General features: G+C 40.5%; 1 protein-coding gene across 8 annotated transcripts in view; it reads right to left on the reverse strand.

Moving 5' to 3' along the window:
- The window catches only part of Pde1c (phosphodiesterase 1C), a 446341-nt gene that overhangs the window by 231714 nt on the left and 196215 nt on the right, over window positions 1-18412 (reverse strand). For 4 of the 8 annotated variants that reach the window (XM_029534984.1, XM_029534987.1, XM_029534986.1 and 1 more), the window contains exon 2: window positions 6450-6476. The exons of the other annotated variants lie outside the window; for them this stretch is intronic. In XM_029534984.1, the coding sequence (XP_029390844.1) occupies window positions 6450-6476 (27 nt within the window). The remainder of the gene's footprint in view (window positions 1-6449; window positions 6477-18412) is intronic. 8 annotated transcript variants of the gene reach the window in all.

Consider the following 18412-nt stretch of genomic DNA (forward strand, 5'->3'; position numbering starts at 1 on the left):
CCCTTCTCCTTCCTTCCTCCCTCCCTTCTCCTTCCTTCCTTCCTCCCTCCCTCCCTCCCTCCTTCTCTTCCCCTCCCACTCCCATCCCCTCCCCCTCCCCCTCCCCCTCTCCCTGTCTAGTTCTTGTCTCCTGCTAACCAGCTTCCCTGTGCCCACACAGAGTACTACAGTTGTTTTAGTGGGGCCACTGAGTAACTAGTTGTTTGCTATTCAGAACCGTGACCAAAGCCATCTATGTCGACCTTCAGCTCCTCCCCTCTCTCACACTCTGTTTCACCCAAAATTACAATGTCAGTATTTTTCCAATGCTAAGTGTCTCTAATGGGTTCCTCTATGTGTGAAGTATCATGTGCACCCCTGATCTGGATTCAAACCAGTCTCACCTCCAGCTCTCTCTGATCTTCCTCGACCTGTCTTTACTTGCTGTAAAAATCACACCAACTCCACTGGCAATCTTTGAATGTAAAGCAGACATGTTGCCATGGCTAATACTCCAGTTCATCCTACTTTGAGAATTTATTCATCATTCTCAATATAGGAAAATATCTTAAAGGGTTTTACCTCTCAGAAGATCCTTTGGGTCCTGGTGTCTCTATTACTTCTTAGGCTCTCAATATCACTACCACTAAACAGGCCACAGAATACAAATTAACTATACACATGTGTAGAAACATGTGACTTGATAAGTCCTATGTCACCTCTGTTACCTCTCCAAAAAAAACAAAACATTTCTTTTCACTGACAGTTTTATTTGCAAAGAGTTGGGTGGGGACCAATGTACACCAATCTCATTTAAGATAGCAAAATACATTCTGTATTTACTGCAGGGTCATAGTATACCTGGGGCAGGATATGAGAAGCAGAGTTGAAATGTACCTGCTAACACTAGGATACAACTGCTTAGCAAGTAGCCTTCCCAAAGACTACACAACACCCCTCCCCAACTCGACACTCTATTATTAGCAGGAAAGGTGGTGGATCAGTGACTCCTGGAAGAAGTAGATCGATCCACGAAGGCAGAAATGGGCAGACTGTCCTGGATGTAGCCATTTACTGAACTCATCAAACGTGATCACGGAGCTTCACTGAAGTGCAAGAGAAGAAAAATAGAAGACACTGGAGGGGGTGACTCCTTGATTAGCCCTACAGCAGACAATGGTCCCTCTTCAGGCAGCCACCTCCCTAGTCACTTCAGTATCTATACAGATGTCAGTATCCTGGGCATAGTTTTGTCCAAAATATTTTTGAGTCGTTTTCTTCCTTGAGTAAAGAGCTAAAGAATCAAGGAAACATACATTTGAAAAGTAACTGAAAATGGGAACAAACTAGATAAAGGTGTGTGCTCTGTGTGTGCATGTGCCAGCATGCACATGCATGCATAAATGTTTGTTGAAAGCATTTTTGACATAGAAACCTTTGCTGGGATATGATCCACATCAGACAGCGTGAGATTAAAATGACTATCTAAAAATGTTCCTGTTGGAAACCTGGAAAATTTAAATTTCATTAATAATTTTTATGTAAAAGTATATGAATAAATATGTCTCTATAAAATCAGACATGGATTCATCTTGTTGCAGCATCTAGGATAGAAATCCCATTTTTCTAAGAGCAGCCTAAAAGGACTACATGATTTCTAGGAGGACTACATGATTTCTAGGAGGACTACATGATTTCTAGGAGGACTACATGATTTCTAGGAGGACTACATGATTTCTGGGAGGACTACATGATTTCTAGGAGGACTACATGATTTCTGGGAGGTCTACATGATTTCTGGGAGGTCTACATGATTTCTAGGTCTCTGTGATCATCTATACAATCTGGCATGCTTCCTCAAAGATGCCGACTTCTCAGCCTGATGACTTGGGGCTGATGCTGTATTGAGAACAACCTGATAGAAGTTTTCCTGGCAACAGGTGTTCTCTGTGCTTCTCTCCAGCTGGCCCTCCTGGGCAAGTATCATTCAAACAGCAAAGCAGGGCTCCCTTTCATGATGGTGAGCTCAAATGCGGTCCAGTGAGGCTTTCTGTGCAGAAAGATGCTTGCCTCTGATCTTTTATGCCCTTGCACACTTTCTACTGGGATTCTGGGCTTGAAGAAATGAGCAGCTTTCCACTGATACTAACAATGCTACTGGGAAAATTCCCTTGGACTAAGCTCTGCCTTACACTTATGAATTACTTCAAGAACGATAATTCCCTCTGTTGAGCTGGAATAGGGTGATAATTATTTGAAAGCAGGTGTATGAATTTTCTTTAACATAGCTTTGAGCAGCAAATAAATGTATATGTGAAATGAAATGGCAAGAAAATTCTAAAAAGAAAAAAAAAAGATTATTTATGGATGCTTGGCTATATTTTCCGAAGTCCAAATCAAACCTATACAATAGAAAACTTATAAATCATACCTACCACTTGATTTTCTGACACTAAACCACCAGTTTTATTTGACTAAAAATGCAGTGAGGGGACAGGGACAGGACTGTTGAGAGCTCAGTGTATAAAGGTGACTGACAACTCAAGGTCATTACCCAGGATACACATAATGGAAGAAGATCAACCCTTTCTAACTGCCCTCTGACCTCTCCATGAGGATGTCATGTACCTACATATATAATCCATGTGTGTGTGTATACACACACACACACACACACACACACACACAAATAAATAAATAAATAAATGAAAAAGGTTTACGGTAAACAAATAACTTCCTTTAGAATTCAAAAGCCACCGCTACCACAATCATACAATTATTGCTAACATGAAAAAGAAATCCCAGCTACCTCCACCCCAAAGAAACCTTATTGGCAAACACAATAGTCAAGCAGAAATAATAATGCCTAACTAGCAGGACAATAGACTTAAATTGCCTACCAGTCATCTAACAAAGGTGATCCAGGGCTTCTGGACATCTCGGGCAAAGTCATTCTGGAAAAAGCTGAAGGTCAGCTTTTCCGGAATGGGTTCGAGCAGGATGCAAATATTAAGCCTCTAGATGCACTGGTAGGCTGAACAGTAAGACACAGTAGAAATGGCTCTGTGCCAGTGTCCTATCCCGGGTTACAACTGAGACACAAGTAGCTTCCACTGTGGCCACTTGGGCCACTCAGCTCCAGAAGCCACACAAGAAGTGTAATCACCCTGAGATTATCACACAGTAGGAAAACGTGGAAACATTTGGAGAATGAAATCTCTGTGAGGAGATGAGAGGGATGCTGGGAAGGCAGGCACAGAGAAAAGGAGCTATGGCCATGAATGACAAAGTCCTCCTTCAAAGCAACCCCAGCTGACACCAGTTAGGTCACATTCAAACCATCCGGACAGTTCCCAGCCTGAATTTCCTAACCATAAAATCATGATGAAATGAAATGGCTATTTTGAGCCACTGTCCAGAGAACATTTTAATATTTATAATACAACAGTAGAACATAGATCTATTTAATATGAAAAATATTTGGAATAGAAGAGTTCAAACTGGTCTTAATAAGTTTATAATTTACAATTAATAAAATTGCATTAAGCATTGATAAAGCTAGCACAAAGCAATCTTTATTCTTGTAATATAATGAAGAATATGAGAGCATTCACATCAGATATGCAAAATACACTTTCATAAATAGCCATAGTAATTTGAACATTTGACAGGATTGAACAGCTCTTTCATTAAGACTCCACCCACCTGTCTGTCTCCCTTTAATGTACAATGGAGGTGATGCTGAACTGTCTCGTATCCCTGACTGATCCATGTAAAAACTGTCAATCACATTTTACTGCTGAAGAATATAGTACCCTCCAATCCAAGTGATTAACTTATATCCTGCTCAGCAGTTCTCATGCAATTACTACCATGAACCCAGCCAACCTAGACAAGACAGAAGTGTGTAGCTGGCTGTGTGAGCCAACAACATTTCTAATAGAGTAGCAATGTCCAGGAAGCCTTCAAACTGGAGCCTATTTCCTCTCAGTAACTCACATAGTCCAGCTGCATATAAATGTCTCTGGACTGCAGACTTTACTTGGAAACCACAGAATACACAGATTTCTACTAGATGATACTGATTAGAAAAGTTGATAATAAATGACTATCTAAAAATGTTTTGTTAAAACCACTGAAAATTTTTATTTCTACTAATGGTTTTTATCTTGATGTAAATTATACTTGAAATAAATTTATAATATTGAACTCAAATGAAAAGCCAACCCTTGTCTTCTAGGCTGAATTGTCGACTTTAAACACTTGGCAAACAAAAGGTCCATGCATGCTTATTTCTTTGGAATGTACTTTACAAATTCAGTAGCATAGGACATTTTAGCACTTGTGTTAATTATAACCCTAATGAGTCTCCTTAATGAAGACCACTAAGACAGGAGTAGATGATGGCATTTTTTTTTGTAAAAAGTCTATTTGTAGTGTATGTTAGCACTCTTGTACTGACTTCCAATTCACCATGACACCCCAAGCCTGACTATTCCAGAATTAATTCACCTTTCCTGGGAAAATCACATGACATCATTTAGTAAATAAAATAGCAATCATATATGTTCTAAGAAAATAATTTGTTTCTATTTTAATCAACTCAAAGGTAAATTGCATAGGATACCATGGGACCTATCGTCCTGGTACTTTCAACAGTAATTTTGTGTCAGGGAAAATCAACTTAAAGGTTTAATCTATAAGAACAGCTAGCAATATTTCTTCATGCAACAACATTTACTATGAAGCAACAATATTTCAGGCATGTGGAAGATGAAAACAAAATACCAAAAGGTATCATACACTAGACATCCATCATTAAATACAGAAAGAAAGAAATACAAAGCAGCTATATGACATACAGACAGGAGAAATCTCAGTGGGGGCAAGTCTGAATCAGAGAAGGACTAGCATAAGTCAAAGGAATGTGTTCTTAGTGCATCTAGCACAATCATGGGCAGTACACACAGTATATCTATCCACCCTCCTCCTTGTTGTCCTGGGTAACTTTGACGTTAATCCATTTCCTCCTGCATCACACCAGAAAAGCTCCCTGACACGCACATGGTCTATAGATTAGCCTCAGGTAAATACAAGCCTGAAAAGATCAGCAAAGGTATTCCTAAGAAACTGTCCCCTCCCCCACAGGCAGCTACCGTCATGTTTAGAATTACAACCAGAGGACCAGAGAGAAAGTTTATAGAGTTAGGGAGATGTTGGAAGTGGCAAGATGTCCTGCTGGGAAGATAAAGAGGTTGTAGAAAACTGTGTGTGCCATCACTGTCTAATAGGGTTATAAAAATGAAACACTAAAAAGTGTGCTGAATGGACAAATCAGGCATGGTAACTCATGTCTTTAATCCCAGCACTCAGAAAGCTGATGCTTAGAGGATTGCCATTAGAGGACAATGTCCACTGCAGAGTGAATTCAAACTCAGCTTAGGATACAGAGTGAAACCTTGCTTGAAGCAAAACACAATGAATGAAGTATCACACATGTGAAGTAAAGCATACACTAATTTTCTTGACTATAGTAATTAATTTACCATTCTTATATTAAAACATCATATTGGAAACATTAAATATACATCATAGAAAGTGTAAATTAATGGATCAGTTCAACCATGGTGCACATAACATTTCTTAGTTCACTTATTATTCCATTACTTAGAGGTTGCACCCACTTTCCCTGCATGGACCTCTTGTGTTCACACACAAAAAAACCCATGCCCCTCTGCACTAGGAAACACTACTGCTGAAGGAGCACTGTAATTAGAAATGCTATCACGTATGCCTGTGAGAGATGGAATTTCCTCAAATACTGATAAGTCACACTGGAACTGTAAATGCAAAGGATGCAGGCTGGAGTGTTGTATCCATATGAGCAGAGCCAGTGTGTACCAAATAGCTTCAGGGTTCCCCATCAAAGTGCCTGCAAAGCGCAGCCCAGAGCCAGGCCAGACCTCTATGTAAGTAGGTACTTAGAGAATATGACAGATTCTTCTTCAAATCACCCTTCCTACAGTCAAATCAAAAGGCTGCCTTTGCTCCAACACTCCAACTGACTATTCCTGGGCAGCTTTTCCTCAGTGACTCAGGTGAATGAGAATCCAAGACGCATTTAAAATGTCTGTTTCCTCAACCAGAAAGCATCACCTCCCAACTGCCCTCTCAGCCTAGTTCCTTCTTGGTCAAAGTTTTGGAAAAAAACCACTTGATAACACAGCAGTGAATCCACCGGATCTATCTCATGAGCTGTCTACCCATTGAGATGCACCGTACAACATACAATCAATTTCAATTTTATAGCAGCAGCAACAAATTGGTAGATAAAGAAGGCAACTCACTGAGAATTCAAGGACTGTTTATTACAATTCCAGTGTACCACAAGCCAAACCTGGAAGGAGCTGAATCCCAGCTCATCCAACCCCAGCCCAGAAGGTTCTTCTCTCCCAGAAAGATGTGCTTACCTCTGGGACGTTTTCTTATATTTCCTCCTGTAGGAAAAGAAGCATAAACACATGTCAGACAGATCCTTTGGCAGACATTGGAGGAAGGGATTGCTTTAGCAGGGACAGGAATGTGTGTCAACAATTCTAGGGTTTCCTTCTGTGGTGTGGTTTCAGTTCAGCTGCTAGACTGTGACTGTTGTCATATTTTGGACAGGCAGAAAGAAACACATGTCGCCTTCGCAGTGAGAAGCAGCTTTCCAGGAGTTCAAAGGCTCTTCTGCCTTGTGCTTTCCTTCTTCCCTTTGAAGGTAGTGTGAGAGACTGACAAGGGCAAGCTTAAAGAGAAAAAGATCCAGGGTCAAGCCTTAGCCTTCATGTTTACAAGATCCATAGGGATAGAAAACAGTGCATAGAGGCTTACAAAAGGTCTTTTCTGTTGTTCACTTAGTGGCCAATGGTTATTAGTTATTTGTGTTTTAACAATTATCACCCCCATTATCATCAAGCATCCTTCAGTGGGATGTGTATATGCATGTGTGTGTGTGTGTGTGTGTGTGTGTGTGTGTGTGTGTGTGTATGTGTATGTGTGTATAGGTATGCATGCTGGGAATCACACACGACCTCAAGCATAATAAGCATATGTTGACTACTGAAGCTCACCCCAAGACTAAGAGCCCTATACGGTCCTTTTTTAAATGTAAATATGTTACACAGCTAAGCCGTGAAATCAGAAATAGATTTTCAAAGGATGAAATTAGAAACGGTACAGCAACAAAGTCTAGGAGCAAATGATAGAAGGAGTGTCGATGCATACTAAAAGTTTGGTTAAGGACTTTCCTAGGAAACAGAAGAGGCCAAGACTCAGCATATCTCTGCTACTTCCTTGTCAGTTAGCCTTGGACAAATCTCATGTGCCTTGGTATTCCTGATCCATCAAATAGAGATATGACACCTGTTTTGAATATTTTACCAAATCATAGAAGAAAATGGTCTTAAAAACATGCTGGCCCAATATTCTACTGCTATTTATGATTACATCAGTTTTGTATTAGTTCCTGTGAACCTCAACTAAGTGAGCAGATTCTTCAGTCTAGAGAAGTCAAAGAAAAGAAAGCCTAGGAAAGGAAGATCTGTCTCCTCAAGGCATCCCTAAGCTTTCCTTTCTTATCTCATCTATTTTGCCACTTCTCCAAATCAAGGAAAATAACACACAGATAATGCCCCATAGGAGGAACAACAATATGAACTAACCAGTACCCCCAGAGCTCCCAGGGACTAAATCACCAATCAAAGAGTACACATGGAGGGACCCATGGCTACAGCTGCATACGTAGCAGAGGATGGTCTTGTTGGTCATCAATGGGAGGAGAGGCTCTTGGTCCTGTGAAGGCTCTAAGCCCCAATGTAGGGGAATGCCAGGGTCAGGAAGCAAGAGTAGGTGGGTTGGTGAGCAGGAAGAGGGGGTAGGGGATATGGGGTTTGGGGAGAGGAAACCAGTAAAGGGGATAACATGTGAAATGTAAATAAAGAAAATATCTAATTAAAAAATGCCATGGTCTTTGAAAGTCAGCATTAAAGCACAAGAAACCATCTAAGTCCATGGAGAAACTAAAAAAAAAAAAGGCTGAAAGTCACCCAAAGGCAAATAGTAATAATAAGATGGGCACTCTTGGTCTTTGCTTAGAATCCCAACTAATTCTTCAGGGACTAACATCAGCAGAGGGATCTCAGATCTGAGTACGGAAGCCTGGGCTGCTGGCTTTCACAGTACCTTGTGTTTTCCGGAGTTGTACAAAAGCCCTGTTAGGAGGGGTGAGAGAACCAAGGGGGAATGGAAAGAAGAGCTTTGCTTTCAGTGCCTACTCACAGCAACCACTTATGTCTTGCTAACTTATGTCTCCCATACCTTTTGAAGAGAATTTTCTCAAGAAAGAAAATAAGGCATGCATCTAAAGTGACATTTTATAATAGCAGTTGTAAGACATGGTTTAAAAGGTTTAACTCTACTTTAATAACTTCACTGGCAAGGAGACCTCGAATCCAGCTCTGTTGTAAATCACATTTTAATGTCCCTGTAAATGAAAAGGACAAAATCATTTCAGCTGGTAATCAGATATTTAATTCACCAGGAACCGGCTCTTGCCATGTGCGGAGTATTCCAGGTATTTGGTTTCCTCTGCCACTGCTTGTGAGCTTGTGAGATTAGAAAGCTTGTCATATGGACCTCAGCATCTATCCCAAAGGCTTGCACATCAACTGTCACGGGTTCAGCAGATTACACATATCCACTGGCCAAGCAAAGGGAGTCTTTGCAGCTGTCATCCACACATGTCCAAATGTGGCTTCTGTATTTGTTAGACCTTGGGAAAGGAAGGCTTAGTACTATCCCGTTCCTGACACTCCTTAATTCCAGAGAATCGGTTTCAGCAGTAAGGTTTTCCTTTCTTGTCGCATCGATGTAGACACTTCCCCAAATCAAGGTGAATCACATACAAATGATGTCATGGTGTTTGGAAGAAAGCATCCCAAGCACAAGAGAACTCTCAGGCCCGTGGAGCACGCTCCAGGTTCAATACTTGGGTACTGACAGCACGGCAGGGATCCAGACACAGAGTCTTGCACATCCTTCAAGTCTCAGGTGATGTATCACTTCCTCTCAGGGCCTCCCAAGCTTGAAAAGCCTTCCTCTGTGTTTCATGGTGGTCCCTGCTCCTAATACAGTTCCTTAAGACTCCAACTGGTCCTGATGTTCTACACTGATGGCAAGAATCTGTTCACTGTCTGCCAGTATCTTTCCCTTGCCTAACATGGCAGCTGTCCACAATGTTTTAGTAAAATGAATATACTTAGCAAGAAATAAAAATGCTTTAATTTTACTCCTTCCATTTAGTGAGGATTTAGTAGGAAAGTAAGGGCAGCTGCTGTAGTCATGGTTTCCTCCATGAAGGAGAAAAATAAGAAGGGGTCTGGTGAGTCCCACTTCTCAGTTCTATTCCTGGAACTTCAAGGAACTTATTCAGATAACCTACAAACCCTAGAGAGGTTGAACCTACCCCATACTTCAATGAAGTGAGGCTCAAAAGAAAAAAAAAATTAAGCAACTAGTTAAGTAATTAAATTACTAAACAAGCAGGTTACGTTACTAGTTCTAAGGATACAGAGGCTTTAGTAGGCTGATACAGAAAATAAAATTCTCAAGCTCTCAAGGAGTGTTAAGAAGAATTATGCAAAGCAGTGAAAAGATTCCAGCAGGAAGTCTAGATGCTAGCAGAAAACAAGCCCAAAGGCAGTAAAACACTCCATTCAAATGCAGGAAATGAGCTGGAAAAGAAGCCCAAGTTATTCCTGGCCTTTTGTGTCTGAAGAACTTCAGCAGAATTCATCTCTGACTCACTGCTTATAAGAATGCTATTGTTTTGGTTTACTGAGTTTACTTTAAACACATGAGTTGTGGAGAGTTGAAGCAATACAGCCGAATCTTACAATACATGTAGCTAGACTGATGTAGAAGGGAGACAGGGCCAGAAGCTCCTTGTTCTCGCATCTAGCTGAACTGACAGTAGTGTGGGAGAAGTCAAGCCCAAGAGGCAGTAGCCCATCTTTATGAGTCTAGGCTGGGAAAGAACTCAACTTCATAAAAGTCCCAAGGCAAAAATTGCCCCCTGGAATAGGCTCCACTGTTCATACCTCCCAACATTGAAACAGTCACATAAACACACACACACACACACACACACACACACACACACACACACACACACTTGTATACATTCACCTTACGCACACATACACATTTGACAGAGACATGCATACATGAATGCCTGCACACAAGCTAGCTGTATTTGTTTGCATGCTGTCTTTTGTTAAAGGGTATTAAAGGCAGTGCTTAGGACCACGTCTCTATGCTCAAATCCATTCTTGAGCTCAATGTGTTCAACAGTTTATCTCATTTCCAAACTAGTAGTTTCTTTCAGCTCTGAAAAGATCTAGGTAATATTAATAATATTTATTTTGCTGTGTGGCAGAAAGTTCAATGTAACAAGTGTCACTAAGCAGGTGGCATAGAGCTTTGCATCCAGTAAATGCTCAAAAGAAGGTCAGCTGCTACAATAATAGGGGTAACAGAATTACAACACAATGTGATTGCAAATTTTGCTCTGGGGGAGAATGGTTCAGTGATTAAAATTTACAAGAAAACATTGAAAGTTGTTTTTCTGGAATGGAAATACTGAATGCTTAGTTCTCATCTTGGAATAATAGACCCATAAAGAAAACAGGTATTAACCTCAGTTCCTCTTGGAACTAAAAGCCTGCCTGACTTTCCTCCATGCTGAAAGGACTCTACACACTGCACACCAGCTCTGGCAACGTATTAGCTAGTCCAGCAGAGCTGTGCACCTCCCTTTGGTGTCAAAGTCAGGCCACTGCTCAGCTAGAAAAACAAACAAACAAACAAACAAAATACCCAGCACTAGAAATTTCTGATACCAAAAGATAGTTTTATCAAGCATTCATATTATCAACAATTCTGTAGACAATGAACTTAGCATCTTGCCCACACAGCAACCTTAAGAGCTCTTAGGAAGCTGTCATGCATTGTACAGTTGCCATGCACTACAAGAATGTCCAACTAATAAATGCTCCTTTACCTCTTACACAAACTGAAAGACCACTGATCTCCACCAAAATTCCATGTTTGCTTAGGTCATATTCCATGAAACTGTGGCTTGTATTATCAAATGGTGTATGTATATGTGTTGGATATAAATGCCACTGTACAAAACAGCGGAAGTGAGCCCCAAAACTTCATCTTGAAGGCATCAGCAGAATGGACGCAGTGGATCCTGAAACCAGAGCACCATCAAAGAACAAAGAGCACTGATCTCAATCGTTCTGCAGGCTCCCCAGAGCTCTTCCTGTCTGTGTCACATAGCAAGGGCTTTGAGACCCTGTGCTTCATTTCCCCTTACCTGGCCACAGTCAAGGAAGTAGATGATGAAACTGAGCAAGGCTAAGGTGTTCTGGTCACAGTAAGAATGGACCTTCCAAGGAGCCCAGTAGAGACAAATATCCAAACAGCAAGAAACAAGAGCTGTGACAAAGAGCCAAGGAGCTCTCAAATGACTTTGTTTGCTTGCATTTTGATGGCTGGGAGTTCCAAAGCCATAGGCATGGCTTTAGTCATAAGTAAGTATCAAGTATGTCAAAGACAGGTTTACAATTCAAGAATGTTTTTCTAATTTCTTGGATAAGTGAAAATGATTAGTCACTGATATTAAATTGTGGAAAGCCTGGTAATGCCTTTCACTCTTCTAGAGTGTGTATCTGAGCAGAAGCTATATGGGTACCTCAATAATGAGGTTTATAATAAGCTTAATGTTCCAACAAGCTGAGTTTGAAAAGCTGAAATGTCCAGGTGTCCACTTTAGGTTGACAGCAAGGCATCACCCATTTGGCTACAGCAATGTTAGGGCATGAGAAATTGAACAGATAGCCACACATCTGGGTTTCCTGGGAGAGGATCATGTCTTCATCTTTCCCTATGGAGACCACAGCACTGTGCACAGTTAGATATGAAAATCTTACTTCTCAACCCTTGGTAAGTTAGACTTGGAGAAAAACAAAGTCCTTTATAACTGACTACATGTTCTCACAAGGCTGGATCATGTGTGTTGCTGTGGGAAAGTAAACCGAGACAGAATACTCCAAATGGCTGTGAAATGACCCAGGACCAGATTGGTCATTTGATCCTTTGGTTTTGTTTTGCATTGGAATGCCTGGTCCAGACTGAAATGAAATGGATATGACCAGACGTTTCTACCATTTGTAGGAATACTCTCTGGGGTTCTGATAATGGAGAACCTTTGTGTATTTTTCTCTTTCCTCTCAACAATTCATTATAATACATTCATTAAAACCTGGGTTTTTACAACTGCATATATTGATTGTCTTCTGGCCTTTCCACATTTTGAATAACAAGATGCCAGTGAAAACACATGAGAATTACGATTCTCACACTTCCACTAAGTGCCCAAAGGTGAGAGAGCAGACAGTAAAGAGAATCTCTTCTTTTACTAGTATAAATATCTCTTTTTAATTCTTATTGCCTTTATTTATATGTTAATCTCTTCTTTTACTAGTATAAATATCTCTTTTTAATTCTTATTGCCTTTATTTATATGTTCGTATGTGTGTGGGGAAATACACACCATGTAACAGTGCATGTGAACAGTTCTAGTTCCTGGGAAGCCAATAGCCCCTTCTGGCCTCTATACTAGGCATGGCATACATGAGGTGTGCACATGAGGTTCCTTACCAGTGGAAACCTGGTAAAAATCAGTTCTCTTCTCCTACCACATAGGTCTCAGAGATCAAACTCGGGTCATCACATTTGGCAGTGAGCACCTTTTCCTACTGAGTCATTTCTCCAGCCCCTTACTCAAATATTTCTTAGGTGATGAGCTACAAAATGAAATTGCACGTGCCCAAATATCCAGGCCAGAACAAATGATATATGGTGACATGATATAGATTCACTTTAACCCAATTGTTATTGAAGAGTCTTGGTCTTTGTTATTAATTTCTAAGAGACATTTTCTGGTGTTTTTTTCATAGATGAAATGTTCTTAGAACTCATGTCCTCTACCATAGCTCAATTAAAAGAAAAAGAAAAAGATGCTCTATTCAGGACAGATCTCTCGTGTGTGCATGTGTGTATATGTATACATACTAAAATGATAAGTCAAATGAGAAGAAATTCAAATGAAGGAAGACTTTGCCTTTGTGGCTTGAGGTTGGGATGGTTAAAGAGATGAATAGAAGACTTATCTTAAATGGGAGTGTAAATAATAAAATCTATCAGTTCCTATTGATGCTGGGAGCATGTGCTCTGGCTAGTACTGGCCATATAGTAGAGAATGAATAACCTTTAAGGAGAAACTATTACTCCAAATTAAACAGCCACCCAAGAGGCCTATGTGTGACTCCAATTTACACAGAGACTCCACTATGGCCCTATTGCATCTCCTATTCCTCACACAAGCTGACCTCATTACTATTTACGCCCCCGACAGACCCTCATCTGTCTGCAGACAGCTGGCCAGACACAGAAATCCAACTCTATTATTCACGCCTCCTTCTCTCCTAATCATGGGTCAAAAACTCTAGCTCTTGAATTATGAGGAGTCCCCAGATGAGACCTCCCCTCGTAGAGAGCTAAGATCTTCCCTTGTTTGGGAGCAAGGCTTTTCAAACAGAGCAAGCTAAAAACTATAGCTAAAATCCCATTGGTTAAATCTAGGCAGGGAGCTAATGAGTGGTACCAAAAATGAGAATGGAAGGGGCATTTAATTGAGGAAATCGAAAGTAAATGCAACACTTGTAGAAATTTGGTAGTGTGCTTTTCATAAATGATCCATATCTTTATCATATATTTATAAGCACTTGCTGTGTCATATGTGCAGCAGAGTCACAAGGAAGGAAATAATTGTTCAAGTGACTTCTTCCCTGAGAGCCTGGCTCCTAATTCAATAGCCTTCAGTGGGAAAGGCTGAGAAATCTGTTTAATATCTCTCAAGGCACAGACAAAGTGGAAGCCAATCCAAAGGATTAAGACAAAGTCTCCATTTTCACTCACACAGGGGTATGAGGAAGGGGTAAGTTTACTGAATCATCAGGAGCTTGTGCTTCCAACTTCTACTTCACTTTTCTCTCAAGTAGAATCTGTCACAATAAAGACTGTATATTCTGACGTTAGTCACAGACTAATTTCCCTAAGACTTTCTTACCCACCCACTGGCACACCTGTGTTCCTACCCTTACTCACAGTCTTTATTAAAACCCGTTCTTGGTTCAAATCCACTTCTGCGTAAATTCCAGTCAACCCCATAGCTTCTTGGAAGCAGAAGGCCTTCTAACTTCCTCTAAGATATTTGCATCTCTCTGGACACAATTCTGTAAATTTCAATTTTAAAAAAGGCAAGATGAAGTGATTGTCTAAAACATGGGGAACTAGCAGATGGAATCCTTGGACCCATCCTAGGTCTTCTACCAAGTGGAATCAGGAAACCCTGGGATTAAGTATCTTTGGTTCTGACTTCACTGAAACTATGCCAAGTGGTAGCTTGAAAGTTCTGATACTTTTGGAAATGGCTCGTTTCATACAGTGGTTTAACAGATGAGCAGAGAAGACTAAACAATTCATTATTATGATAACTAATATCTGATAAATGCTTCTTGCATTTCAAACTGAATATACAAGACCCTAGTAATGAAGGTGTACCTAATCTTATTTTGGTTAGCAGTCAGAGTCTATAACAATAATCATTCAGGACCCTGTACATTACTAGGTAAAAGAGATTTCATTGAGCTTAATCTCAGGCAGTACAGAAGCCTTCAGAGCCATGCTTGTGACAGAGTCAGAGATGGAATGAGATGCATGACGTCATTGAGACCTTTAGAGACAGATGTAGGGGTATTGCTCATAGATCAATTCTCACGTAAAAGTGCTGAGTTACTGAACCATAATTCATGATAAATCCATATTTGGTATGGGAAGCTGGTCAGATTCAAATGTGGAATCAGTCAGGCAAAAAGTCATCATTTCTGAGAATACTAAGTACACAGAAAATTGAGAATGGACTGATAATGACAAGCCACCTACATTAGCAGAATCCACTCAGAAAATGCATATTAAGCTGCTCTAAAAACTATGAAGCATGCCTGAATGACCTGTAGAAACTCACAGTCAACTTTGGGTTGTTTCTTCATATAAACAAACAAAGCACAGCAACAGAAAAGAGTCAGAAACGTAGAGAGCAAAGGTGTCGGGATATTAATCTGAAATTGAACCCCTCTAGGATACATCTGGAAGTAGCAGATTTCAAAGATTAATCTTTTATAGCTGTATAAGCTAGGCATGTCTTCAAAATGTAGAAAGTGTCCTGGTTATTTAAGAGTTTGAGTTGTTTGGAATCTGGATAAATTAGATTACCCAGAGTCCAGTGGGCTTATAAACCACTCGGCTCCTCACAGTGGGCTGGGCTCTGGGTTTCAGGACTTAGTTGCTTGGGTCTTGTCCTGTACCTCCCAGAGGGCCCCTGATAAGAGTCTCATCTTTTCACTCCCTACGGAAAAGTACCCCTCTGCCTTTAAAATACTAGAAAGAACCTGCCTTCCTCCAGGATTCTGTCTCAATTCCAAAGCTATGTTTGAATGGGCATTACACCAAGCAGTCAATACGAGAGTTTCAAACAAGGCTATGGGTTGTGATTATTGCCTCGGTTTTCACATCATTTTGAACAGGAAAATGCCAATGAGAAATTATTATATACAATCCCTGACTTGCTGTCTCCTATGCTAGACGAGTTAAGCCATTGATTCTCAGTGTATTCTATCTTGTGACATCTACAGGATTCAGCAAGCATCATCCAGCTACACATTGTTTTTCTTTTCACTTTCTTGGGTCATGCACTGTGCTCTTTCTTTTAATCTGCAGACCCACTTATCACCTCTTCATGCTCCCACTAGAGTTCCTGCAGTGATGTCCTTGAATTGCCTCATATTCAGTATATCCAAAAGTGACCTCGTCACGTGGGTTCCCTGTTCAACCTGTTCCTACCCACAACTAAGCCTGCCAACTCGAGCAGGTTCTCAGAGATTCTTTAGTTAAAAACACCTGTGGATCAAGATTTAAAACTTGGCTTTGTTCTTACCCCCACATCCAAGTCTTGTGGGGCAGAATTCACCCAAAGGCCTTCAATCTATCTGTCCAGATAAGAGCTTCCTGTGCTAATGCTGAGGATGATGCTGAATCTGGCCCTTCTGGTGTGTGGCTTCCCCCAGTCTTTTAGGGCTCCATGCTGTAGCACCGTATCTGTTATTTCCTTTTGCCAGAAGTGTCAGTTTCTGGGAAAACTGGGCTTGATTCCCTTCACACACTCTTCCCTAACACTTTTATTCAATTACTATATACTTCTTTGTATCTCAGATTAAATTTCAGCTCTTCATAGAAGTCGTCTCTGAGTCTTGGGCCTGGTTTGGGTCGTCTTAACTATTTTTCATAGCACCCTATCTCTCTTTGTGACACTCATCAGTGTAAATAACTATTTCAGGAAATTGTGCTAACATTTCTCTCTACCTTTACACTAGATACCCACTCAGGGAGAAAGCCTTTGTCTCATTTCCTAGTAGATCAGAGTTAGCAGACACACAGTCAGGCATACAGCCACACACTCAGTGATGAGGAAATGTTTTCTAAGGGAACAAGTGGCCACAGAGTTCTCTGCCGAAAGATGAATGAAAGCCATTATCTACGACTTTCGGCTTCATGTCTTGGTTGAATTACTCTCAAGCTTTGTCATAATTTTACTATGTAGAAAAACTTCACATCGTGCTCATTAAGGTTCATTAGTGTTGTTTAATAACAGCTGTCAAGAAGACTTTAAATAAGGAACACTCTCCAATAAAAGCCTGAAGAATGTTTAATTCCTTACATAGATTTACTATTCTTTCTCCACAAGTAGTGCTCCGTTTCCTGCAGAATTCACCTTTCATTACTTATATCCAATGCTGGTGGTCACCTCCAAAGTTATTACAGACTGTTTTACATGCCGCAGGTTAATCAATGATCTATCTTAGTTCTCAAAAGGTCATGGTGGAGGTCTTAGATGCCTTCTCCTTCCATATAGAGAAACCAAGGGAAATATTTTTCTACACACACACACACACACACACACACACACACAAAATCACAAAATATCAAGACCGCAAACTAAAACTAGACTACAGAAACCTCTCTATTTAGGGCTGCTTCCCAACTGAAAGAGTCATGTGCAAGTCCCGGTCAAAATACTATGCACATAGCTGCCAAGTATTGGGTTATAATTAGCTAATAAGTCAGCACAAACAACTTATGATAAGAACCGATGATGTACTATTAAATAGCATTAGTATTCAAGTAAAGAAAATGCACTCTAAATGTGAGGCTCTAGCCTCATACTTGATACCTACCACTTTCTCCTTGGTTATACAGGAAGACTTCTTTTCCAAGCTCTTGCTCTGTTAGCAAGAGAAGAGCTGTTCTGAACCTAGCTTTAGTATCAATAGCATTTACTTTCCATATTGCCTTCTCTTTTGGTGTTGTTGTTTTCAACATTTTGCATATAAAGAACTTTCTGAGACTTAGATAAGGTATCTCAACCCTACAATCCCAGCACTTTAGAAACTGAAACAGAAGGATCAGGAGTTCAAAGCCAGTTCCAGCTACATAGAAAGTTCCAGATCAGCCTAGGTATTTGGTATCTTTAATTTTTAAGTACTTTTTGGTCATCCTAACTAGTCACTTAAGTTTTGTAGAGGCAAGGCTTCCCTTCTGATATCCTTATGTCACCTTCATAAACTGGTACAGAGGACGTGTTGATCAGGTAGATACCTGACATTTTCAGTCAAGTAGGATACTTGGGACGCCCATTCATGCACTGAAACCATAGTCTGGAAACTACCAATTTTTAAATATTTCTAGAAGGGTTTCTCTGATGACATTTGGGTCAGGGTTCTCTTCCCCAGATCACTTACTTGAATTATTTTGACTCAGAGCCAAGACTCTCAGGATCACAGCCCTAAGCCACAGTTCCCTCTATATATGTTCTCTGTTGTAGTCACCAGTAGCTACTGGGACATTTCAGAGGGCACCAGGTCAACATATCCACTCTCAAAGTAAGAATTCTTATCTAAATGTACTCCAAGGCATTGGCATGAAATTCCCTGACATACCCAAGCCAGAACAGGCTCATGAGATAATTTCTCTTTCCCTATCTCTGCTCTAAATCTAAGTTCTGTCATTTCTCACTGCCAACACAGACCTCAGTGCAGGCACTGAACCCAGCTGCTCGCCTGACATCCAGCCTCATCTCCAAGCTCTGTCCTATACGTCACCCAGAGTGATCAACCTGAAATTCAAATCTCATTGTGTTACTCTGAAG

Source organism: Mus pahari, chromosome 2 (assembly GCF_900095145.1).
Source record: "Mus pahari chromosome 2, PAHARI_EIJ_v1.1, whole genome shotgun sequence".
NCBI lineage: Eukaryota > Metazoa > Chordata > Mammalia > Rodentia > Muridae > Mus > Mus pahari.